At 40.0% G+C, this 26,179-nt stretch overlaps 2 protein-coding genes across 4 annotated transcripts in view; one reads left to right on the forward strand and one right to left on the reverse strand.

The window, feature by feature from the left end:
• Positions 1-97: 97 nt before the first annotated feature.
• The window catches only part of LOC145494896 (ATP-binding cassette sub-family A member 2-like), a 39,793-nt gene continuing 13,711 nt past the window's right edge, over positions 98-26,179 (forward strand). For all 3 annotated transcript variants that reach the window (XM_081474471.1, XM_081474463.1, XM_081474455.1), the window contains exons 1-21: positions 98-182; positions 320-413; positions 13,537-13,648; positions 14,111-14,256; positions 15,139-15,257; positions 15,500-15,733; positions 15,982-16,074; positions 16,314-16,412; positions 17,026-17,088; positions 17,616-17,960; positions 18,633-18,838; positions 19,292-19,515; positions 20,039-20,321; positions 20,676-20,898; positions 21,246-21,581; positions 22,023-22,340; positions 22,853-23,094; positions 23,339-23,419; positions 24,004-24,200; positions 25,098-25,367; positions 25,828-26,054. In XM_081474471.1, the coding sequence (XP_081330597.1) occupies positions 117-182; positions 320-413; positions 13,537-13,648; positions 14,111-14,256; positions 15,139-15,257; positions 15,500-15,733; positions 15,982-16,074; positions 16,314-16,412; positions 17,026-17,088; positions 17,616-17,960; positions 18,633-18,838; positions 19,292-19,515; positions 20,039-20,321; positions 20,676-20,898; positions 21,246-21,581; positions 22,023-22,340; positions 22,853-23,094; positions 23,339-23,419; positions 24,004-24,200; positions 25,098-25,367; positions 25,828-26,054 (3,978 nt within the window). In that variant the 5' untranslated portion in view covers positions 98-116. The remainder of the gene's footprint in view (positions 183-319; positions 414-13,536; positions 13,649-14,110; positions 14,257-15,138; positions 15,258-15,499; positions 15,734-15,981; positions 16,075-16,313; positions 16,413-17,025; positions 17,089-17,615; positions 17,961-18,632; positions 18,839-19,291; positions 19,516-20,038; positions 20,322-20,675; positions 20,899-21,245; positions 21,582-22,022; positions 22,341-22,852; positions 23,095-23,338; positions 23,420-24,003; positions 24,201-25,097; positions 25,368-25,827; positions 26,055-26,179) is intronic.
• LOC145495054 (uncharacterized) lies at positions 7,428-10,987 on the reverse strand. Its single transcript, XM_081474634.1, has 2 exons — positions 10,976-10,987; positions 7,428-9,691 (listed from the first exon to the last, which is right to left on the reverse strand). The coding sequence occupies exon 2, from the start codon at positions 9,280-9,282 to the stop codon at positions 8,761-8,763; it is 522 nt and encodes a 173-aa protein (XP_081330760.1). The 5' UTR covers positions 9,283-9,691; positions 10,976-10,987; the 3' UTR covers positions 7,428-8,760.

Here is a 26,179-nt window from a genome sequence, read left to right on the forward strand (position 1 = left end):
GTGTAATGCCGAAAACAACAACTTTCTACCGGTAATGCTTTGAACGCTTCACTGGGCGCAGCAAAAATATTTTTGTTTACATCGCGTAATCCTTGTTTTCGTTCGAACCAACAACCATGGGATTTGGACTGCAGCTTAGACTCCTGCTTTGGAAGAATTTCACTCTGAAGAAACGAGCTCCAGTAAGTCTCTTTAAGATGATCATGGTAGCTTTTTCCCGTTGTATTTGTGACCTGACACTTTATTGCACATTTAGTTTCATATTAAGCTTACATTGAGGACGTCAACATTCACGATCTTGCTCGGCTCTTTTTTTCAGATTACTGTTCTGATTGAAGTCCTTATACCATTGGTTTTGTTCCTTATTTTGATGAGCATTCGTTTTAGACGAGAACCGGACTTCGTTCCTGAAGGTATGACTAAGCTTAAATTTAACTAATTACGGCAACATTTTCTTTGTTAGTGGCAAGCGAAGCGTTAATAAGGATTAGTTAAAAATTATATAATACGCGTAAAATAAGGTTACTTAAGCATACGTGTGCTTAAAAAGCTAAAAAAACTTACAAAGTTTACACGTGTGTTAGCCGTAACCATTACGTTTTAAGTCTATAATTTTCATTGTAATCCTGGCAGCGCCATGACTTATGAGGAACCCGGCCGTATAATTATATATAGTATTCGCAGATGTCCGAAGATTTCGTAATGTGATTGAACAGTAGTTTTCCCTTGAAAATCAGAGAATTGGGGGAAAGTGTTCCGTCCTTTACATGGAATTTTTTCTTGCATTAGTTTAAGTTTACATATTTTGCTTCATGTGGGCATGAGAAAGTAAAGTGGTCCTAGGTGCAATGTGTATTGGAGTGAGAGCATAGTTTTTAACCCAGAGGCATCCAAATAATGGTGTGCCATTGGACTGATGATATCATTGCAATACCTAAGCGTACCTTTTTTGTATGCTCCAGTGGCATATCAGGGGAGTTTGGTTGAGCGTTTGTTCGTATTTTGGCAAGACGTAGTGGAGCCAAAATGCCCATGGTGAGACCAAATGAACCTTATATGGTACAGGTGTATGTCACCGAAGCATACAGTACAATAATGGGTTGTAATTGATCACTTGTCCCTTTGGCAGGGGAATAAATTTTTTAGACCACGAAAACGTTTGATTCCCTGTTATCTCCTAAGTGACTGGTGCATAAAACAATATGCAGTCGTCTAGTTCCATAAGAGGGTGTTCATTATACTGTATCATGAATATAATTTTTCTTGCATTTTGATTGGAATTGGAGGACAGGCGTCTTTCATGCAATATATCAGGAACTTTCCAAGAGAAGATTGTGCAAGGAATATCTTGGATGAAAAGTCAACAATACACCGGGGGGTTAATATGCATGGCACAAAAATGACGTCACAAAAATTTAACCTCTAGTGTTACTCAGACAAACAAACCATTCCCTGGAACAACTGCGCTCATGAGCACTTCAGTAGAATGCTCAGCGATTAATTTTGCAAGGCAAGGGTCCCTCTAGCTCAAAATGTTACAGAAAACCTTCAACACGTACTTTGGAATAATAACAATAATAGAGTTTGACCATGGGTAGCAAAATATGTTGGGCTTCTTACATATAAAGGCTGTTCATGAATACACTCCTTATGTCCTTAGGAGAAAAAATATTACCATTCTCAGGGATTGGGAAAGTAAACAGGCAAATGAGCCTATGGCCCATGGCACTGGAAAGTTATGGGCCATTTATAAAACATTTGGGCCATTAGGGCGAACAAGTGGGTCTCAAAAAAATTAATTGCTTCGTCCTCTTTAATACCGGTAAATGCTTTGGAAAGGGCATTATCAAAATTTGCCTTTAACTCTCCTGCAGCTGGCGCATGTTTGCGATCTGGAAGGTCTTCATGTCTGGTCATGCTGCTTGTTTTAAATAAATGTTTTACATTGTCATAATGTTCTTCTTGCCATGTTTTAAGCAGACCATACAGTACATAGCATAACGCTTGTAAATAAGCCAAAGCCACAAAGTTAGCCAATTTTTTTGAAATTTTCATTCCTCAGAACTAGATGGCTTGAAAGCTTCATCTTATCGTTGTTTTCAGGATCACAATTTGTTTTGGCGAACTCTGGTTGGTAGTGCAAAATGGCAACAATCTCTGAGTCTTGTCCAATTTTAGAACTTTTGCTTTAGCAGACATATTATTTTGGCTAATTACAGCTTGCAAAATGTATTCAAATCAGCCGATTCTATCATTGAAAACAGAAAGCACATGGATTGAGCATGAACCTTGTTTACGAGCAGAGTCTGAGTAAAGGAAGGGTCAGGGGATGAAAACAAAACACAGACTTCTGTGACATCGACTAAAGATCAAAAGGCATTGTGATTTTGTTTTGTGTTTATTCATCATTACACTGAAAATTTCACAAATGAAAATCCTTTCCATAAAAATTGAAAAATTAAACAAGACTTACCTGTAAGTTGAAGTTTGATTGGAATTCTATGAGTCACCTACTGCAACAAAGGGATCACATGAGATTGCATCAAGCATGCGCACGTCAGTTTTCCAGTGAAAACCGCCTTTGGCGAGTTGGATTCCCTCACTAAATATTATTATTATTATTATTATTATTATTATTATTATTATGATTAAGCTTGAATGTGAATGTTGTCCAGGAGTGCATAAATGCAGCAAGTCCCCCCTGTTGCTGCGGTTGGTGTATGACCGCTGTGTTAATGTAACAGGGTGTAATTGAACACCATGCTATGGGCGGGGATCAAATGTAACAGAGTGGGCATGTGATCCCTTTGTTGCAGTAGGTGACTCATAGAATTCCAATCAAACTTCAACTTACAGGTAAGTCTCATTTAATTTTTCAATTCTATTTCGTCACCACTGCCACAGGGATCCCATGAAACTTCAAAGCCCAGACATTCACATGAGAAATAATGTATAACCAAGGCTGTTGCCTAAGAAAAATTTTAAGGAGTCCTTCGGGCTCCTTCCACCAAAAGTTGGGAGCCCAAGCCACCTTTTTAGGAGCCCAGATAAAATTCTCCGAGGTCAATCCGGGGGAGGGGGCATTGGTGAGTTTGAGGAAGATGGGGGGTTAATTGTGGAAATTTTGGGGAGGGGTCCTGGGGCAGAGATTTTTCATGAGACACTGATATGGTCTAATATCAATCAAATTTTATAAATAAAGCATTCAGCAAAGTGATCAGGTCATGACTGAGAAAGAATACTATTTATGGTCAAACTCAATAATTGGGGTATCCATGCAAGTGCTGCAGCTTTTTTTATAAAAATTTACATTGCTGCTTTTGTTTTTGAGTTTTGCAATTCTATTTTAAAAAGACGAAATATGTTGTACAAATCATGAAATGCAAGCTACAAATGAAAACAAATAAAAATGAAAGAGGCATTGGAGGGGGGGGGGGGTTGAATTGGGCCTCGCTGAAATGTGCGTTCCTTCCCCGGGCTTGGGACATTAGTATAAACTAAAGGTGATTTTGAGACAGCATTACAGCAATATTGGCCACTTCTTTGGAGAAAATAAATTCTTGTATATTGGGCAGAGTCGCGACAATTGATTTGATAATTTAAAATATGGAACCCTAGTATGCAAAGAGAATTGCAATGATGTGTTCTTTTGCTGGCTAGTTACTCGAATTATTCTTTCAAAACCTAAAGAAATTCATTCAGTACATCTAAGTGAAGTTTTCTTAAGTATTGGACAAATATTTAGACACATTTATCTTTTTTCAACTGTAAATATAATGTCAGCAGGATCATCACTCCAATTCCAAAAATATTAGTTATCAAAGTAGTTATTTTGCAACTCGGAGTCAGCAAGGCATCAACAGAGACACAATTCATTGGCATACATGATTTAGATTTATTCAATACTGAGCTTGCAATGCATTATAGGGCGATTTTCAAAGATGGCTGTTTTCGGCAGTTTTGTGAGCGGAGAGAGACTTTGTTGCCATGTTTTTGACCAGATTTCTCGCGATAAAAGCAAAACAGGACCAGAGTAGCTGTTGTTTTCCGTTTAATTTATTGTGTGAATGATTCTTTGACCGATTTCATGAGAAGATTGAAGTCAGTGGACAGATTACATGGGAATGAAAACTTCATGTTTAGGCGCCCACTCGGGCTCCTCGAACAAAACTTTAGTCGTCCGCACTCGTAACTTAGGCGCCTTAGGCGACCGGGCGCCTGTTAGGCAGCAGCCTTGATAACAAATGGAAATTTAATCATAACATAGTACCTATGTGTGTACAATAGGTCTGAATAAGAGAACAACAAATGTTACATGCATATGAGTAGACATGAAAACATGCAAACTGTCGGCACCCACAGTCTATGGGTTTGTAAAGTGCATTCTAGCTAATCAATGTGCAACACAGAAGTGGCAAAACCACCATTCCCTTGGAAGGGCTTGTTGTAGAATCTATCAACTGTTCTCTCTGAAGACCAACCAGCAGTATCTAGAATTTCCTTGATTGGAACAGATACATTTTTCGCTTTTGATGCAGCTGCTGCCCTGGTACTGTGAGGTTTGAAGGTGTTAACATCAATACCAGCATCTGCCATTACAGAACGAATCCACCTTGATATGGTATCTTTAGAGGCCCAGTGATGTGGTTTCCCATGACTAAGAAAAAGCTTTGTTTCAGTACCTCTCAGTGGTTTTGTTCTCTGTAGATATTCTTTCAAATGAGTAAAAACGCAGAGAGATTGGTCTTCAGGGTAGGCTTGTAAAAGCACTGAAGGTACCTTGTATCCAGGTTTACTTTGTTTTATGTACTCTGGTAGGACGAACTCAAAAAAGTTATCCCCTTCTTTCATAAACTGGATGTCTAACATGTGGAGACTTTGTCCTCTTTGTGCAGATACAAGTGCAATTAACATTGTCAGTTTTAGAGTCAAGGATTTTAGCCTTGACTCCGTTGGTTTGGACAACGATGACAAATAAGAAAGGACTAGGTTTACATCCCATGTAGTGCGGTACCGTGGCATTGGTGGGTTGCTCTTGTAGATGCCTTTCATGAAGCAGGAGACGATGGGATGGCTCCCTATGTTCACATTGTCCGTGGGAAGAATGACAGCAGATAGTGCACTTCTTGCAGTGTTTATAGTTGTGTATGACAATCCTTGTTCATGCAGACTGACTAGGAAATCTAGCACTGTGTTCAAAGGTGGATTGTATGAATTAACTTCTCGTTTAGAACAAAAGTCATGCCACTTCTTGAGATAAGGGGCATATTGTTTTTGGGTACCAGCAGACCAAGACTGCAAGATGATGTTGGTAGCTTTGCTTGAAATAGCTCGCTGGCAGAAGGATTCCCTGATACTTTGCAAGCTATCAATTGCAACCACTTGTGAGAGGGTGAACTGCATTGCTGTGAGGCTGGACTAGAAGAGTGTCAGACTGGGGAAGTACTAGGGGGAAGTCTGTTAGAAGGTTCAGTAGAAGCGTAGACCAGGGTTGTGTTGTCCAGAGTGGAGCAATGAGGAGTCCTGTTGATTGGTCTTGTTCGATCTTCTGCAGGCAGTTGGCAATGACACTAAAGGGTGGGAAGGCATAAAAGTAATGAGGTTTCCAGTCCATGAAAAAAGCATTAATAAACTGTGCTCCAGGGTCAGGTCTCCATGAGACATATTGAGGGACCTTAAAATTAAGTCTGGAGGCAAACAAGTCAATGTCAAATGGACCCCACCGATCATGTATGGCATTAAAGACCTCCTGCGACAAGGACCATTCTGTCGAGTCTCGTAGTGCTCTTGATTCCTTGTCAGCTTGAATGTTATCAGACCCTGGGATATGAGTGACACTTAGCCAGATGTTGCATTGTATGCACCATTCCCATATAATGGTTGTCATGTCATTACATGGAATTGATTTGATACCCCCCATTGCATTGATATATGACGCAGTAGTAGCGTTATCAGATCGAACAAGAATGTGTTTCCCATTAATAACACTACAAAGGGATTGGAGACCCAGTAGTACCGCTTTCAGTTCAAGATAGTTAATGTGGTTTCTTTGTTCCTCAAGACTCCAAAGTCTCACAGTGGAGTTATTTCCACAGACAGCTCCCTAACCCATATTAGGTGCATCAGTGGTGAGCATGAGGTCAGGGTTTCCATGGTTAATAGCTTTAGAGGCATGTGGGACATTATTTACCCACCAAGTCAGTTCTGTCCTAGATGGGGTAGACAGGGTCATAATGGCGTCAAAATTCCCCTTGTTGTCCGGAGTGCACAAATTTTGTGAAGCTCTAAATGCATGTAATGCATTTCTGCAAATTCTACTGCTGGGAAACTGGAAACAAGGAAGCCTATGGCCTGAGCAACAGTATGAATAGTGGCTGTCTTTTGAAGGAGCAAATTTTCACAAGCAGATTTGACCTTCATGGCTTTAGACTCATTGAGAGTTACCATCATGGTGATACTGTCCAGCACAAAACCCAAAAAATCTCTTTTTAACCGCGCGGCCATGGGCCGAGCGCGGTTCTAGGTTTACCCATGGTTTATTTTTTTTTTTTTTTTGTCGGTGACCAGACGCAGACCTCCGCTCGGCCAAACTTTGAGTCATGCAACGTGTGATGTTTTTCTGCCAGAAGCTGTTAAAACATAAATACACGGACAATTTTACGGATATTGTTTTCTTTTTTGTGGGTAAAATATATTTTCTTTTCGTTTTATCAAAGCGTTGGATTTAAAGGGAATAATAAATATGCTGAAAAAAGGTATTATGTCAGCCATGGAATGCGTTGACGTTGCAGCTTTCACTTTCGCTACGTGACAAATAAGATCATGTTTACTTTGCAAGTTTATTTCGCCAGAAGCGACGGTCATTAATTTATTTGTAATTTTGCGGGTATTTCTTGTGGTTTTACGCAAATGAAGTAAATCCTTTGACTGTTTCATCGCAGCAAGTTCATAGATCGGAAGGAAAATTAAATATTTGCAAGCCAAGCAAAGAACGTGTCAGAACGTGCAAAGATTACGTCATTGATAGGGAAATAACCACCGTACTAAAGATAGCCGTAGATAACGCAATTCTTGAATTATGTGACTTGTGTGACTTCTTTGCTAACCCTTAACTCAAGGGTAAAAAACAATTAAATTTAATTGTGACTTTAAAGAAAGAAAGCGGTTTGTAATAGTGTTCGTATCTTCATGCCCATACATATCCCGAAGAAAGTTCCAGATTAAGACTATTACGTCATCGGAGATGTCACAACGGCTACGACTGATGGTGCAATAATAGAGTGTGTGTTGATCAAGTGATGTGATGTCTACAGTAATCAATGAATCATCAAAGATTGCTTTGGAATATGGACTGCATTGCGACTGTAGTACTAAGAAAACAGTTAAATTTTAAAAGCGCGGTTATAAGATCTAACAGATCTTCTTGTTTGTAGGGGTTGGAACACAGACTTCACAGGGAGTATATACAGTGAAGCCAAGTTTGGTAAACAAACTGACAGTATCAAATACATTTTGTTGACATGAGTAAAAAGTCTGACCAATGAGAAGGGAATCATCAATGTGCCCCATACATGTATGTCCATTAGAACGTAGATGTGCATAAACCGGCTTAAGGATTTTTGTGAAAATCCTTGGGGCAGATGACAAGCCATTAGGTAGGCATGTGAATTGGTAGTATTTCCTTTTCCATTCAAACATAAGGAATTTCCTGTCCTCCTCTGTTATGGGGATAGAATAGTAAGCATTTTTGAGATCTACTGATGTCATAAAGCATCCAGGTCGGATGAGCTTGAGGACAGTTCACAACGTATCCATTTTAAAATGATGGTAATCAACAAATTCATAAAGTGGTTTCAAATTAAGTATCATCCTGTGAGTACCATCCTTGTTAGGTCAAATGAAAATATTTGAAATAAAACTATCAGGTGTATGGTTCACCAATGTAAGAATTTCCTTACTCACAAGTTTAGCAATTTCTGCATCAATGATATTGATTTCCACTGGTGAGAAATGGATTTTGTTAGGCCTGGCCATCTGCTTCGGGTACTCAGCCTCAAACTCTATGTGGTGATGCTTTATGGCATCCAAAATAATGGGGTCATTAGTCAATGATTCCCACAATGGCAAATGGTGTTTCACCTGCCCTGCTTTGAAATTTTCAACACTTTTGTGCAGGTCCTCTAAATTAATGTTTGTGGTGGAATCTATTTCCCTTACCTGTTGTTCAACTGGGACTTTGGAGAGGTCTTGTTCACCTTTGTCTGATGGGTTGTTGCTCGGCCATGCCCTAAAAAAGGACGGCGTTTGAACGCATTCAGACGATTTGATGGTCAGTCATAAGGCTTCGACTGTGGTGCCTTGGAGCTCGAGGCCTTATTGGTATAGGCGGAACCGCTGGTCGCTTTCTGCATTTGTTGTCTGGCACGTTTTACGATGGACATTTCTTTGAGGTGTTTGGATAAATCATCGCCAAACAGCTTTGTTGAGGGTTTTATTTCCTCTTTACACAGTCTAGTGTAAGGTGGGTTAAGGTCTGGCTTGATGAGCTCCTGGCCCTTCATGTTAAGCTTCCAGTTTGCATGTCCAAAGAGTGCAATGCTATCCATCACTTGCGTTCACAGTTTTCGCGCTCTGAACATCGTTGAATAGCCTGTCAGCTAGAATTGAGAGTGAGGATAACCCATTAATAATCACTTCCTGAACACGTCGAAAAGCCAGATCCACTGACCTGTTCTTTCTAGTCAATAAATCGCAGATTTCTTAATTCACCAGGGTCGGTGTGAGATATTTGCAATAGGCAGGTGGCAGATATTTCTCGCCTCTCTCTTTCACTGAATCTTGTGACAGTTCTCCAGTCAGAATATTGTCGACAAGTGTGGCAATTTTCCCCTCAATATCAGGGGACTTTTTGCTAGTTGACAATAGCGCCTGAGTCAGGCTGTCTAGAAGATCGTTCTTTGACCCTGAGTCAGAGTGAGTGGGCTTCGGATTTTGGCCGTTGCTCGAGTTGAGCAATTGATTTGTGGCTGCAGTTAAGTCGAGTGAATTGGACGTCTTATCCAAAGCACCTTCCTCAATCTCTTCGTCTGGATCGGGTTGCAGGAGAATATCTTCTCTGAGGCTATTGAAAGCTTCGGTTTGGGCTTTTGAAACCTTGACAAGTTGTGTTAGTGAGCTTTGTAAGCCTTGCAAAACGTTCACCATGTCGGCCGAGCTGTTTTTCTCCTTAGTCCTGGAAGGGTTGGCACTGGAATCTGTTTTTTCCCTGTCGTCAGCACTCATGTTCCTTCAGTCGATGATTTGTTCTTCCAGATAGCGTAACTGAAGTGAGTTTCAGCGAAGTGCAAAAGGAATTTTTCAGAATTTCATTCAGCAAAAATTTTTGCTGCTTGCTGACAGCACGAAGCAATAAGCACTGACATGCGCATGCGCGATGCATTCTCATGGGATCCCTGTGGCAGTGGTGATGAAATAGAATAGTGTATATTTTACTAGCTGTTTCGTGGCTAGGGCGCATTGCAGGCCAGTAAGTACTTTCATACTGTGCCATTTTGTAGCTTTATGCGCCATATGCGCATAGCCTGTGAGTAGGCTCACTTGTTGTTTTTGGGTAGCGTATTGTGGGCCGGGCAAGGGCAGTGGAGCTGCAACAGCGAGCTGGCGAAGTCGGCATTTCACATGTGTCAGATAACTATCCAATAGGAGTGAAGCAAAATGTAAACAAACATGACAGCACATTGCATGTGGAGACTTTCGTGGAGGATGTTCAAACTTTTTCATGGATGGCGCAGAAAGCCTGAAGAAAGCTGTGAAGAAAAGCGTGAATCGAGCGAATGATTGTTGCCAAACGTGCAAATGTTCTTTTAATGTTAAGTATAGAACAGGAAAATCTGGTTGTATGTCCACACAAAGTTTATACATAGCCTCAAATTGTGGTGGTAGCCATGGTGAAGTGTTGGCCTCGATGTCTGAGAACATTGATGTTGTATTCATTAAATCCCCGAGTTTGTCCAAGCGAATTCGAATGCAAGTAAGCAAACATGTTCACGGTAAATTTCACATTTTGTCCCTCGAAAGCAAATACATGGAGACTTAAAAGCATATCTTGCAATAGAAATGAGCCTAAACAATACATAAACACATGGCAAACTACAGAGGTGTCAAACTCTATGAAGTGAAACACAGAAAACAGTGGAAATCATGCAGACCTACGACCTCTAAAAATTTGCCAAAGCACAGTCTAATGGCTCAACTCTACTGTAAGGTCCTCCTTATAACACAACATGAAGTGCCCTTCATAAACATAAGTGAAGCGACAAGAAGGTCGAGCGACCAAACAGAGAACGGCAAATGAACAAATGTCATGACCCGTAGAAGTCGTGTAGGCTAGTCAACCCCATTTTACACTAAAGGGAAAGAATACACATTTGCGTGCAACAGGAGTTGTGCAGGCCTGTCACAACTTTTTAATTACCGAGAGGTTGTCCTTCCTTAATCTGGTCTTCAATCAGGCTTATCAACGGGCAAATAACTAAAATCACACTGTTTGGATGCTTTCCTTTCGAAATCTTCTTCTGTTCGATAGCTGTGGAGAACAGCTGAAAAATAAAACTCTTACCAAAACCAGTCGGCATCACAGCGAAACATCCCTCCCTTCTAGTAAACAATTCAGCGCTATTCTCTGCTCTTGGTTTAGTTCAAAACTTAAGTCAGGATGAACCAAAAGCTTGAGGAATGCCTCCTTGAACAAAGTCCACAGGAAGTGTGAAGTGAAATGCACTAAGGTTGCACTGGAATCTGTAGCCTGTCATTTTTAACCAATCGGATCGCTGCATCTGTCAGCGAACATGGGGAATTAAAAAAATCAATAGCTTGTGTGCAAGCTCACTTTTCCTCGCCCCATTCTTCTCGCCGGCTTTGCCGGGTCACGGTTGTGGCTCTGCCGCCCTTGCCCGCGATGCGCTACCCAAACAACAAGTGAGCCTGCTTGCAGGTTATATGTGCATGGCGCACAGCCTTCCTAATCCCTGCATTCTACCTGACTTTCAGGTGAATCATTCACAAGAAAGCCAGCAATCCAGGAAAGATATACATGTACCATAAGGAAATAACTTAAATCTGATTTTAGTCATACCCTTGCAGTAACAAAACTTGCCCACTCTGTCTTTGCATATTTACAACAATTTTAACACATCCTATAATATTATATTGCTGTACCAAATATCTATAATGGTGTTTATGCAGTTTAGACCTGCTCACAGTCAAAGTTATTATTTATTTATTTATTCCTCCAATTCCTAGCTAATACATAGATATGTAAATATAATGTAAAGGAAGTAAATAGTAACCAATAGTGCTTTGTAAGGAAGGAAAAAAAAGGCATAAAACAGAAATTACATCACTTAAATTGAATTACATTGTATATTGGAAGGAGAGGAGAGGGGCACATCTAGATAAACTAATTTTGTGCCCCTTAAAGTTATGTATAACTTGAGATTATTAATGAAAAGAAAAGAAAAAAAGAAGAGGAAAAATGACAAAATAGCTCAGAAAGTTATAAAGAGATAATGTTTTCATTAGTATTGAGCAAGGTACCAGTGTAAAAGTGCTTTTCTAAACATTTTTTTAGAGGGTTTGTTTCTAATGGATTGCGGAATATTATTCCAAAAGAAACTTCCAATAATACTGGGGCAAAATCTCCTAAGATTAGTTCGAAATGAAGGTATTACAACTTGGTTGGATGATACACTACAGGTACTGTAATTATGTAGTTCAGATACTAGTGAAACAGGTAAATTAGGTAACTTATCATGGTGGAAATAATCATAAAAAAGCATACACATGTTCAGTTTAGCAATATCAGGAAATTCCAGAAAGCCTAACGATGAGTAGTGTGGAGTTATTGATTCCATTAAAGCAACATCATTTAGAACACGAACCGTTTTGTTTTGTAATTTTACGATTTGAGACAATGGAGTGTTACAATTATTTCCCCAAAGTGTACAACCATAGGTAAGGTAAGGATAAATAAGAGAATAATACACACTAATAAGTGTTGTGTTTGATACATATAAAGGTTTGTTTATGTGATTGGATAAATGGCTCTGTTAAAATCTGGGTCCTCCAAATTGCACAGTAAACCTATAAATTCTGCCATGCATTTGGAATTGTCTCAGGGATAATAATTTTGTCCTATTCTATTGTATTTGTCAGAGTGGATAGCTTGGGTCGTCAAATTTGAGAATCGTTTTGCACTAAGCCTTCTCTTCAAGACCTGCAATAAACAGTTAATAATGTTCTTAGTAAAACATTTCTGATTGGCTAGTTGCAACCCACCTTGCTAAACTTTCTTGACTTCCAATTCCTGAAGGTTTTGAAGTCCATCAGACTGTCACTGGTCTCGCTGTGGCTTGGCAAGATCTTCTTGCAATTTGTGACATTTAGACTCTTTTCTGGATACCTTGAATCCCTTTTATAATATGTACAGCAGCAGTGTTTGCTTTCTAACGTTATTTAAGCTTGTCAAAAACCTAGGCTGCCAGTCTTTCCTCTTTTACCTGATTTTCTGGTCTAGAATACACCATGCTCATATAAAACCTTTGACCTAGGGGGTCCTCTGTCGATGTAATCTATTTTTAGCAAATTTGGGCAGCAGTCAACTTAAAAAAACACACTACATTATATCGGTGAGCTCTAAATCTGAGCCCACAATACATGTATGGTCATGTGATACTGGTCAGCGGATACCTTGATTTGACAGCTGTCAATTGACCATAACATAGTAACTGATATCAGATGTATGATGTAAACCAAGGCTACTGTACATGCCTTGGTCAACCTATTAGCTAGGTTATGGCTGCCATGTTGTGCACATGATGTTAATTATGTTAATCGATAAATCAGCTTGAGATGATTTTTTTTGTCACATGTATGTGCATGTACTGCAAAGCTTTGTTATTAATAGAGAAAGGCCAGGGAATGGCCAGGGAATGGCCAATGAATGGCCATTTTCTGACCATTTTCTGGACATTCTTTGCTCATTCTCCAGCCTTTCTATGGCCTTTCTCTCCTCTTGCCAAGATTGGAAAGGAAGACAAATAATTTGAGCCAAATTTGTATTTGTAGTTTATTTTTAGACTTTAATATGCTGATGTGTTGTTAAATAAAATAATGAGAAACTTACATGATGATCATAACCTTCTGCTACTAGAAGTCTCCTCCTGCAGTGCATGTACATGTACATGTAGCTCTTTCAAGGTCGTTCCCCCTTCAATAGGATGTAAAAACAACTACAGTATGTGCATGCTCCAGGGAGCTTAAAAGAGAGCTTTTGTGGCACAGAGACTGTTGCTCTTTGTAGTTTTTTACTGACTGTAAATTATCATTATAGTTATACTGTACATTAGTGTTAGTAATACCATGTAATAATTGCCTTTGGGATGCTGGGATGGGATGCTCTTGGTGCAGTGGAGGTGGAGTGCTCTCACAGCTTCTAGTCCAGTAGATTCTTATTGTTGGGCCTTTCTTTTAACACAGAGGTGTTTCCAGTTCGTGCCCTGCCATCATCAGGAATCATCCCTCTGCTTCAGCAGTTTTGTAACAACAAAGATAAAGATGAGCATGGATTTCCAGTGCATCCAAATGCCAGGTAGAATTACTTGTCCCTTGTTTTGTATTCTTGTAATAAAAAAAGACTCTTCACTCTCTCTAGAACAGTTTTGAACTCTGTCTGAATCTCATCATATCTTTTTTTGGTCACCAAATCTCCTGGAGATGAGCGAAAGTGTTAAATTTAAAGTGGTGAGGGGTTAATCAGGAATGGAATTTTTTAAAACAGTGGTCACTTCCAAGAAGGAGTTGTACAAATTTTCCTGGGCAGTACTTCATGTTTCAGAGCCCAAAGGTATCAAGGTGGCAGTTTGTAGGCCACTTTGCCCTTGACTCCATTGCCTTACAGTCAGACCAGTCAATGGCTATTTTTAGGAGAGACTCAGAGAAACAGAGTTGTAGTACACAGCAAATTAGGCTCCCATAGTTTGACAGAAATAGCATTTCATCTAAGTTGTTTGTGTTTGACATACCTGTAACATTTGCCTTTTTGTTCCTTCAGTATCGGCACTGTTCTGGATCACATTGCAGACATTTTGTCATCACCTGGTCTGTCTACTGCTGATGACTTGAAAACGCTGCCACAGGATTATGACGAATTTCACAAGAACTTAAACAAAATGGTTTCACATGCTCAGAATGTTGATAGTAAGTCCATTTCTTAAATGATATAGATTGCTGTAATGTGTCAGTGATTGTCATAGAGAGCAAACAACCTATGTGCTCTACAGACTGGGTGATGTTTACCTACGCAGGGCTTGAAAAAAGTGTCGTCCAGTCATCTGGGACAAGTAGATTTTCCTGCTGGGCAAGTAATTTCATTCCCACTTGCCTGATGGGCAAGGGCCCAAGCAAGTCACTTGCCAACTAAATAAAAAAAGTAATCTAGGACTTGCCAGGGCAAGCAAAATTTGAGAGCTGCTTTTCCAAAGTGCAAACTGGAATTTAAGTTTTTTTCAAGTCCTGCTTCGTGCAAAGATCTGGAATTACCTCTGTTGAATCCTGGATAGCTTTGTTTAATACCGATCAAGCTAATCCAGGATTTAAGTGAGTACATGTAGTTTGATTCCACTTTTGTAACTTTTCACTGAGTCCATTTATTGTTTGCCCCTCACTCTTAAGTCTCAATATACTCCCAGACTATACAAACAATTAGCAGCGGAAAGCACTTCAATCTTTACATCAGAAATCAGGAATACCTCAAATAAAATTTTAATCTTGGTTTGGCCAATAAATCTACCTTTAAGAAACTCAGCCCAGGAGATTTACTTTAAGACCACAGTCTGGGTAAAAATTACTTTTAATTAAATATTCCAGCAAAAATAATTAACAGTTACGTAAAATAATGCTTATATTTTGTTGTCGGAATGCCATGTGCAACCTACTGGCACTCCTGTATGGAGTAGGAGGAAATGTTGGTTGAAACCACAAATCCACCTCCCAGAAAGAGTGGTCCAACATCCAATTATGTCTTGGAGTTTTCAAGGTTACTGTTCAGTTTTCTTATGGTTATATTTGACGTCTTTGTAGACTTCACAATAAGGGAAATACTTACTGATCCCAGTGAAGTACAACAGTTTATGCAGAACTTGTCTATCCCACCATCTGTGGCTGAAGGACTACTTAACTCTACTGTGAATTCAAGAGAGGTGAGATTTTTGTAGGTAAACCGTCAACAACATGCATTTACCCAAGATACATTGTACATACTGTACATGTACTGTTCTAATTTTCCTATGGACCGAGGTGTATTTGTCCATAATCTCAAATATCTCTTGTAGAATATTAATGAATATACACATATTGTAAGATGCCTGTTTGAATCTTGACCACAAAGTTGCAGAATTTGTTTCATGGTTACTTTTAATTGCCTGTGGTTTCCACTTTTTAGCTAGCAAAATATGTTGGTGTCCATGGAAAGAACATTTTGAAGCAACTTCCTTGGTCTGGGAACCATTCAGTGCCTGGTGACAACCTTAACAGATTTCCAACACAAAGCTCCTCACCTGGAGGAGCTGACCTTCTTGGTCTTTTGCTTTTTGGTACCATGAATAATCTTATGGGTGCTGCACCCAGACCACCATCACCTCCACATACACCTGCAACCAATTTCACTATTCAACAGGTTTGTATACATAAATTATATATCGATGTTTACTTCAATTTACAAGTATGAGTAGGAACTAGGGAGGGTGGAGGGGGCGGTTGAGCACAGAGCATTTTGTTGCATACACTGTTACAGTAATACATCAGAACAAGCCATGCAGCTACACATGTGCCAATGCCAGATAAATTGTGCTACAATTTTTGCATAAAATAGGATGATGGCCCCTCTTGTGGTACCCACTTACATGCAAATGCTTTCTCTTTTAGCCTTCAGACACTACTAATGTGCAACCAAATACTTCATCGTGCAATGTAACTGAGCTGGAAAGAGTCTTAGTTTTCAAAGGTGCAAATCAAAAGGTATATCATGTGTTGTTCATAACTAAGGCAACTAGTTAGCTACTGTTATTGACAGTAGTAAAAGGTATTTGAACAATCATGTACTTCAATGGGAAAAAAAAGCAATTAGTGTAGAAAGAAACTTGACAGTGTCTGGTTTATACAGTAATTAGAGGTGCATGTAATAGAACCATAAATGAATAAAATTTAATACTAGTGTCAGTGTTAATAGTTTGTAATAAATTTGTATTTTATTTTAGGAAACACTCCAGCATTTATGCCAGCTGACACCTCAACAAGCACAGGTTTTGGCTTCCTATCTTCAGAATCGTGTAGACCGTAAGGCTACTATGCAAAAGGTAGGCTAGGTTTATGTGTATATTTACCAACAGTGGGTCATATTGCTGGCCATTGATCTGATAACTTTGAGTAAATTTGTGAAAACTGTAGTTAGCGATGAAATTGTACTTGAATCACTTGAAAGTTGTAACATTTAACTATAAATACAATCTGTAATTTAACATTATTATTGTTAAGCTTCCATAGATCTGTATTCTTGTTAGGATCTTAATTTGACTTAACTGATTATTTTGCTCTATATTTGATACACACGACCATAATTTTATTAATTGTATCCTTTAGATGGCTGCTTAATTTTGAGCCGTATGGTTGTTATAGGCAGCTAATACCATATTTGTAAACTTCAAATTATTCTTATTGTTTCTTTCCTTTTTTGGTTGTAAATATATGTTGTTGTTGTACATGTAAGTTGCATTAAATTCTTCTTTCCTTTTTCCTTTTTTTTGGATGGAGGGGGGACCTCACAAAGGGGAGCTTAGCTCACTTGGAATCATGATAGATCCAAGTGCACAAAACAAAATTAATGTACAGTGGGATCTTGTGTGTAATGTTAATAATGTCAATGTCAATAATTCATCTACACAAAAAAGTAACATTGCCTATATTTTTTAGCTGAATGTAACCCGTGAGGATGTGATTGCATACAACAAGTCATACACAAAACTCAGAGGAGATGTAAGTGCTTGAACTTGCTTTTTATTTAGCTACTCTGATTCTTATGGGAACCTTGCATTAAGCTAGATGTGAATACAGTTGCACCTCTATTAAGTGGCAACCTGTTGAGGGGTCACCCACCTGTTGAGTGGCCAGTTATCTAGGTCCAAAACTTTTGTAAATAAAACCCCCCATTAACTGGCCACATCTATTAAGCAGCTGCAGCCACCTTTTGGTGGTCCCGATAAGGGTTTTCTATTGTCCTTTCCCTCAAGTTGTTAAGTGACCACCCAAGATTTAATAGAAGTATATATTAATTATAGTTATGTACTTTGACTTTGTTTTGGAAAAGGCAATGACAGAAAAAGGGTCTGAAGTAGAAAGCAATTAAAGTTTATATGTTTATATGTTTATACTGTGGTAGACTACATTTGTGGACATTTATCGGAGTCTTAACATGTATTTGTACCCATAAAAAGCCTTGATGAGCATAGTCAGGTTAGGGTGAGAACAGTATCTGATATTTCAGTTTCTTTTCCAATTTTCAGCTCAAGAATTTGACTGAATTTGTGCACTTGGTACAGAAAGGAGTGGAACTAGCGCAACTGCTTCGCCTCAACCTCTCCTTCACACAGCACCTCGAGAACAAGACTACATGGCAGAGAAGAAAGATTTACCTGCGGGAAATGTGGAAGAATCTTGGTCCTATCATATGCGGACCAGATCCAGATGCCCAGCCCAAAAAGAAAGTGATAGATCACATGTATGACTATCGGTGCCGCACATCTGGTTGTAGAACGAGAGCAATGCGCCTTATGCTCTATCTCCTTCTGCACAATCCTAAAATAGCGTACTCTCCAAATGGCACCGCTGCCGACAAAGTCATTGAAAAGGTGATTAGAGTTTGCTGTAGACGCTACTTCATCAGTTTTGGGCTATGATATAATGGTTTTGTTGTAGTAGCTGTGTTGTGCTATGTTAAAAGGGGCTTGTGAACCTTATATATAGTCCTTGGCACAATGAAAGTGTATTTAAACTTGGGCTAACAGAAGTTCACAGCTTCTAGTTGTAAAAATGCAGTTTGGTGTCAACTTGTGAATAATAACACAAATATTTTTTCCTGAACTGCTGGGCCTACCGCCTTGTGAGATAAGCAAAGTTTTACTGCGTTGTTGCTGCATGTTTACTTTACAATAGGGTATTAAAATCTCGCGAGAAGTTCAAGCAGTCGTATTTACAGTTTTTTTTAAGCTCTCACAAGGCGAATGTCTCGTTTCGCAAAGAAAGTTTCGTCTTTCGAGACGAGACTCTCGTCTCACTGACTCTTGTCTCACGAGAGGGTGGTAACTTACTTTTGAGGGGTACTGTATCAGGCGATAAAGCAAAATTATGGATAGTAAAAGAGTACTGAGTACATGAATGCATGTCTTCACCTCAGTTTCTTGCTGTTATGTAATGGCTTTGCAAGGGTTTTGGTTTCATAATTTGCGTGAGAAATGGAAGAAGTTTTGATGAACTGAACATGCTTTTTGGTCACTTACAAGAATTCTTTCACATCCATATAGGCGAACAGGACATTTTCAGACATCGAGAAGCTTCAACACCTGGCTGAAGATTGGTTGAACACTTCACAGAAGATTCGTAGAGTGCTAAAGCTAAATGACTCACAGTACTATCTTGGACTTGTACTGAACAGTAAACACAAGTGCCTTCGCCGTCACAATAACATGGCTCATAATTTAACCGGATACAAGCCCAGTGACCATTTCGGGTATTTCTTCCCATGTTAACCTAGTCTGTCCACTGATGTTTATTTTTTTTTCTACGCGTGATTTTTTTTGAGCGCCCATGTGTTCGTTTTTTCTCAAATCCACTGCGGTGAATACTTTTGCTTCCTATCCCGACGAACTCAAGACAAAGTAGAGTGTGTGGGCAGGCTAATGTTAACCACAGGGGTTGTTGTTGTTGTTGTTGTTATTTTTCACATTAAAATTGTATATACTATCAAATGTTGTTCGTTTTACGAAACATTTTTCAGCGTACAGATATATCCGTTTATAAATCAAGTTACAGTTTATTTCCACAGAAATGCTATGAAACAAAACACCTGTCAACCTTGTCCAAGAACAGGTGGCCTTTTCGAGCTGCGAACTTCAAAATAACTGGGCTCATGTTCAACTTGCTACACAAGCATGTAATACATTTTGCATATTTTCCTTTTCAGGCAATATCAAGGTCTTGACGAGCTACTGACCCGAAGTTGTGACAACACCAATCCCTTGATTACTCAACTGGACACCATTGACAATGTGGCTCGTCTGTGGCTGGAAATGGCCTCACATCTCAACCTTAACATCTTCAAGGGTTTCAAGGACGAGAAGTCATTGGTGAACTATGCTCTGAATATTAACAACTCAAAGGGAGGAGACACCTCCAAAGTGGTTGCAGGTCAGTGTTACCTGGTTATTATAGTGTCTCTGCATGTGATTGTATTACAGGGTGATTAGGTTTGAGACATTTGTTGTGAGAATGGCTGCTAGATGAGAACAAGTTCATGTAGCCGTGTGGAGACAAGAAGACTGGGAAAACCTGGATTGAAGCAGACACAGTTAGCGCTTGCTTGTTGACAATCCAAGACTCATTGCGTCCCAAAATTTACAAATATTCAACTATAGATTTTGGGTGCATTTTTCACGTGGAAACAGATTGCTCCTAGGGGAGATAGACGAAAAAAGGAAAAAAAAACATTCTCCTCGAGTTTGGCGTGTTCTTTGCCAAAATCCTTGCATTCGAACTGAGATGCCTGAAAACTCTGTTAAAATTTAATGGTAAAATCAAACTTAGTCTAGTGCCAAAATTTTTCAAACACCTTTAGGGCACTCACTGAAAGCTGTAGGAAATTTCCTTCAAAATGACAAATCACCTTCAGCAAAAACCTACAAAACCTTTGTTAAAACTATTTTGTTTTCAGGGATTGTGTTCATGAATATCAAGGTGAATGCTAGCCTTCCTCCTCACGTCAAATACAAGATTCGAATGAATGCCACTTACTTCACACCTGCAACTGATAGTATCCGTGACCCGTACTGGATGCCTGGGCCTCAGAGCTGGAACCAGCGCTACTACGATCTGGGATTTACCTGGCTACAGGATCAGATAGAAAGGGCCATAGTGGATCTGCATGCTGAACGGGATGTGATCAAACCTGCTGTGTACATGCACGAGATGCCATATCCGTGCTACGTTAGAGACAAGTGAGAGTTCTAGTTGTGTTTATCTTCATTTGAATGAAGGGCTGTTCACAATTTGTGACAAACAAGCCTTAGCACCTGTTACATTGTGTTTGCAGTCAGTAAACTAGGGCGTTTTCACTCACGTGGCCAGCAGCCATGCAAGTTTATTGGAACCAAAGAAAAAAAAAGAAAAGAACGGATAATACATACATGTAAGATAAAAAAATATGACGCATGCCCTTTCCATATTTGTGGAGCATGGCGTAATGGCTCATAATCCATGATGGCTAAGCCAATGAAAACTTTCGAATTGCATTATCCAATGATCCAGTTTTTTAATAATTTTGGTATTTCTCTTTTCTTGTTCCTGTATAGTTTTATGTTCATCATTGAGCACATGATGCCACTGTGTATGACAGTGTCGTGGATTTACACTGTAGCACTGGCCGTACAAGCCATCGTCTATGAGAAAGAACAACGGCTGAAGGAGGTCATGAAGATGATGGGTTTGTCCAATGCCGTGCACTGGGTGGCCTGGTTTATAACATCGCTCTGTGTTATGTCCATCACTGTGTTTCTTCTGGTTATTACCCTGAAGGTAAATAGCTCTACTTACTTTTGTTATGTGTGGGAGGTGCAGTCGTGGCATCAGGGTTCGTGCGCTCGACTCTGGATCAAGCGGTCTGGGTTCAAGCCCTAGCCGGGGACGTTATGTTGCTTTCTTGGGCGAGACCTTTCTTCACCTAGGTGTATAATTGGGTACGGTTCGGGCGAAGTTAATGCTGGGGGTAACCCTGCAATGGACTAGCATCTCATCCAGGGGAGAGTAGTAGTGCTACAGAAAGCGGGATAAGCTCCGACTGTATGGACCACTTTCACGATAATACTGAAAGTTGTCAAGTTTTAGTGAGGCACTAACGTAGGCTCTCCTCTTCATGTCCACAGTACGGCAAGGTGTTATACTACAGCGATCCGTTGGTCGTTTGGGTGTTTCTGATGGTATTTGCCGTGGTGACGATTGTGTTATGCTTTTTGATCTCCGTGTTTTTCTCCAAAGCAAAGATATCCTCTGCGTGCGGTGGGATCATCTACTTCTTAACCTACCTGCCATACGTGTTCATCTCTATCCGAGAGGAGGCTGGGAGCGTAAACGTGTCGGGCAAAGAGAAAATGGCTGCCAGTCTCTTCTCCACCTCCGCGTTTGGACTGGGTGCTAGGTATTTTGCGATCTACGAAGAAGAAGGAGTCGGAATGCAGTGGTCCAATCTGGGCAAGAGCCCCGTATGTATTTACTTTATTTATACAGAAGCGGAACATTACATTCTGCGTTCTCTTTATTAGAAAGTACTCTTGCCAACGTGTTAACCTGTGAGTACAGTTGTACTTTGTGCTGTAATCCATACTTAAGTACTAAGGAATACCTCGAGTAGTACTCAACTGAGTTGTTCGCTTAACTGCAAAACTATCGAATGGAATTAATCATGTGCGGCATAATTTTACCTTTTAGTCAGTTCGCTAGAAAGCCTTGAATTTAAACTTTGTCACTTGCTTGTGTAATTTTAACTATAATTGCTACGTGTAAGTTAATAGGACATTCCTTTTCTCTACTGTCATCTCCTGCCTTTCCACAATTTCTTTCTCTTGCCATTATTACTTGTAAAAGCACAGCCTTTGTGCCAATAGAACTGAACACAACCTAAAATCCTCCTCTCTCTTCTCCAGGTTCAAGGCGATGACTTTAACCTGTTGAAAGTTATGTACTGCATGATGATGGACACTGTAATCTACGCCATCTTGGTGTGGTATATTGAAGCTGTTCATCCTGGTTCGTACGGTCTGCCTAGACCCTGGTATTTCATCTGTCAGCCATCTTACTGGTTTGGCCACAATACGCAAGCCTGTCCTAAGATGAGCCGCCGTACATTCCAGATGATGACAGCGGATGAGTTGGAGGATATGCCTCAGGCACAAGGCCTTCTGGCGTATGAACGAGAACCTATTCACCTGTCGCTTGGTGTGACTATTGAGAATCTTGTGAAGGTACCAGATTAAGGAGCTTTCTTTGGTGGTGCTGTTGTGCCTTGATAAACGTCCTCTGTAAAGAAATATGTGGTAGTAGTAACAAGCATCTATTACATAATGAGAAAGCAAAGTTGCGACATTTGGCTGACTGTCGACCAACGTGTTGGCCAACGCATCGTTGGAATCGGATTCTTTACCTTAACCTTTAAGTGCGATGCCATGATAATTGATTTTATGCAGTGTGCAAACGTTTCCTCAAAATGAAGAGGAGAGTAGTAGTAGTAGTAGTTACGTTAGGTAGAAAATATCAAAGAAGTATCTAAGAATAAACTAGAAGATACATAGATGGAATAGAAATGAAGAAGATTGAGACGGAACTTGATCCTTTACCCACATTGTTTTAATTTTGAAGATTTCACCCATGAGCTCCTTTAGGTTAACTTTGTATACAGATGAAAAACTGCACAAGTTATAGTGTAAAGGAATCAAATAAACAATGGTCGTTTTAGCAACTTTGCTGTTTTTAACAGGTATACAAGGAAGGAAAGAAACTAGCAGTAGATGGTTTAACACTAAATCTCTACGAAGGACAGATAACCTCGTTCCTTGGTCACAATGGGGCAGGCAAGACTACCACCATGTCCATATTGACAGGCCTGTTCCCTCCCACAGCGGGTACTGCTTATGTCTATGGCTGTGACATCCGTGTGGACATGGACAAGATCCGACGCAGCCTGGGAATGTGTCCGCAACATAATGTGTTGTTTGACAGGTCTGTTAACGGCAAGCGCACTGTTTATTGCGCGGAGGTTTCGTCTACATGTATCTCGCTTTCTAGGCCTTTGGTCCGATTGTGACGTAGAGCTCACTGCTTATTAGTGGGTATTAATATTTCTTGGGCATGTCAGTTTGTCTGCAATAATCTCTTTATGACAAATCAGTTGTACATTGTATCTACTAAGAGAAGGTTTTTTCATTGGTAATTAAGCTAACAGCAGATTTTGTGGGATGTTTAGGATGACGGTAGATGAACATTTGTGGTTCTATGCACGATTGAAGGGAATGCCTGAGAAGGATGTCAAGAGAGAGATGGATCAGTAAGTATCTTTGTTCGGGGCATGGCCGTGAAAAAGGCGAATAAGGTTATTTTATTAACTCAAACCACTGGGTGAATCTCTCTCCAAACATGACGTACAGTACCGTTGAAAAGTACGTTACCACAGGCTCTCGTCTTGTGAGAACCGGCGAAGCTTACATTTTGGAATATTTACAAGCAGTTAGCTCGCGAGGAAATTATTAATTTCTCGCGAGGCGTTTGTGACGCTTCGTGAAGATCTTTGTTCTTTTTTCGGTGGCACGTATCCAGTGTATAGTGATTTTTTTTTTTTTGTATTTTGTATTTATCCTGGCTGTGGAAAGTGTTATACACCCTAAGCCTTTGAACAACTGGGATCAGAGGAGTAGGTTCTTAGGAAACTGTTGTGTTGCATTGGGGTATAATTGAAAACTCTTGACGTAGTTAATAAGGTAGATTGTGTGATTAAAGTTTAGGTTTCGGGCGCTAGCTCAGTCTTATGATTGAATAGCGAAAGTTCGAAGATAGCGGGCAGATTTTAGGAATTTTTGTATAATAGAGTTGCTTAGAAAAGGTAATTGGCTAAAACTGATTATTATTCAACAGACTCGTAATGGACGTAGGACTGCCCACTAAGCGCCATTGCGCTGTAGAGACCCTGAGCGGGGGCATGAAGAGGAAGCTCTCTGTAGCTATGGCTTTTGCTGCTGGGTCAAGAACTGTAATCTTGGATGAGCCCACTGCGGGTGTGGACCCTTATGCTAGGAGAGCCATATGGGACCTTCTTATCAAGTACAAGAAAGGTGAGCTAACATATACAGGCATTACACAGAACATTATTTTGTCGGGAAACTGCACTAAGGTAATTCAGTTTAGTTTAGGGTGACAATGGCTTGCTTTGGAGTGGTTAACATCAGATTTGGGTTTTAGCCCAGAAAAAACATTCAACTTTCCAAGTACCTTAAGAATGTAGCCAATCAGAAGGCTAGACCACTGATGGTATTACCCTGCTGGTCACGTGCAAAGATGTTTTCCCACGAAACTGTGCTGCCTCTGTCTCATTGTTTTTCCTTTAAATAACTCCTGGGTTGCAGCAGGCCAGGAATTGGTCAAGGAAAAAATTCTTCCAGGTCATCAGGGAAAAGTCAAGGAATTTTATTTCGAATCAGTTGATATTTTGAAGAAAAGTCAGGGAAAATGAAATAATTTAACACGGCTGATTTTAATACCATTGAAGGCTGGAAGAAACATTTGGGGTCACTCTGATCTCAAGGGTATTTTCACTTAATGAAGAGGGAAAATTTGTTGAAAACCTATCATACTTAATGAGCGAGTGGAAAGGACGGCTGTAAGTTGAGGCCAGAAGCCGCTACTAGATCTGATACTTTGTATTATTTCGCGAGGGAAATCTTATTTTTATCATGGAAAAATGAGGGAAAAGTCAGGGGATTTTGAAAAGTGATGCCTGTGTTAACCATGAACTAGCCACCAGTAGTAGTGAGATAAAACGTGCGATTCCTTCACGGCTCGTTTGCAGACAATGAAATCAAGGCTTTAACATACCTGATTATTCGGTGAGCTTACGTTTCCTGTTGAAAGGGTTGTAAATAAGGAGTTCACTAGGATTTGAAATTTTGTGATGTCTTAAGTGGACATTCAACTATGCATAGATTAATTTAGTATTTATTAAATGCTTTCAGGTCGAACTATCTTACTGTCGACGCATTTTATGGACGAGGCTGACCTGTTAGGAGACCGTATCGCTATCGTCTCAAACGGGAAGCTCCGTTGTGTAGGCTCACCACTCTTCTTAAAAAGCCACTTTGGAGATGGCTACCACCTTACTCTGGTGAAGAAGCGCGAAAGAACTCCCCAGGGTTCCATAGTGAATGTGCACGTGTCATCAACAGGATCTAGCCAGGCCCTGGAAACTACTGAGACGACTTCAAGCGAGAACACACTCCAGCCCGGTTAGTGCAGCATTAAAATCATAACAATTCTAGAGTACTTCGAACTTCTTGTACAAGATGCCGCTGAATCTTGAGCAAGCAGCCTAATACAGATACTTTTTTGTCTATAACTTCACATTAATATTTATAAGTTAGCACGCATTTTGGTGTGACATCTGAATCGAGTGTTATGTGAAGTCTGTGTGCTGCGTCCATGTTATTTCTTGTCTTATGTTGTGTTTTTTCCTCGGTATTCATTACTTTACTGTACTAAATGACTGAGTGACCCACTGACCATAGTGACCGAACTGTACTATGTGGTGTTGTTACCATAGTGACCGTACTGTACTATGTGGTATTGTTACCATAGTGACCGTACTGTGCTATATGATTGTGACCATAGTAGTTGACTCGCAGCTCAGCGAATAATAAAGCTACGTTAAACAAGAAACCTACCCTCTGAAACCTTTATGATCCACAGATCATCCGAACTTCGGTGAAGATCATGTTAAAAGAGTGACGAACTTCATAAAATCTCACGTACCGGCGGCCAGGCTAGAACAGAACACAACGCAAGAATTCACGTTTGTTCTTCCTGATAACTCAGTCAAGCGAGGGGGATTTGAAATTTTCTTTAGTGATTTGGAGGCGAAACAAGACGAACTGGGAATAGACAGTTTTGGACTTACTGATACTTCTCTCGAAGAGGTAAGTTTTCATACAGATTATGGACATAAGTATGGGGTCGTCGTGTTGTGTTACCTCCACAATGCCTGTCTCTACCAAGGAGTATAACTGGGTCCTGGCTAGTTTTCGAAGAAACTGGGTCTTCG

Source organism: Orbicella franksi, chromosome 1 (genome assembly GCF_964199315.1).
Source record: "Orbicella franksi chromosome 1, jaOrbFran1.1, whole genome shotgun sequence".
NCBI lineage: Eukaryota > Metazoa > Cnidaria > Anthozoa > Scleractinia > Merulinidae > Orbicella > Orbicella franksi.

What these genes read in the sequence shown, in the direction of transcription:
- LOC145495054 (XM_081474634.1), bottom strand. Translation starts at nt 9,282, where the DNA reads ATGAGTGCTGACGACAGGGAAAAAACAGATTCCAGTGCCAACCCTTCC.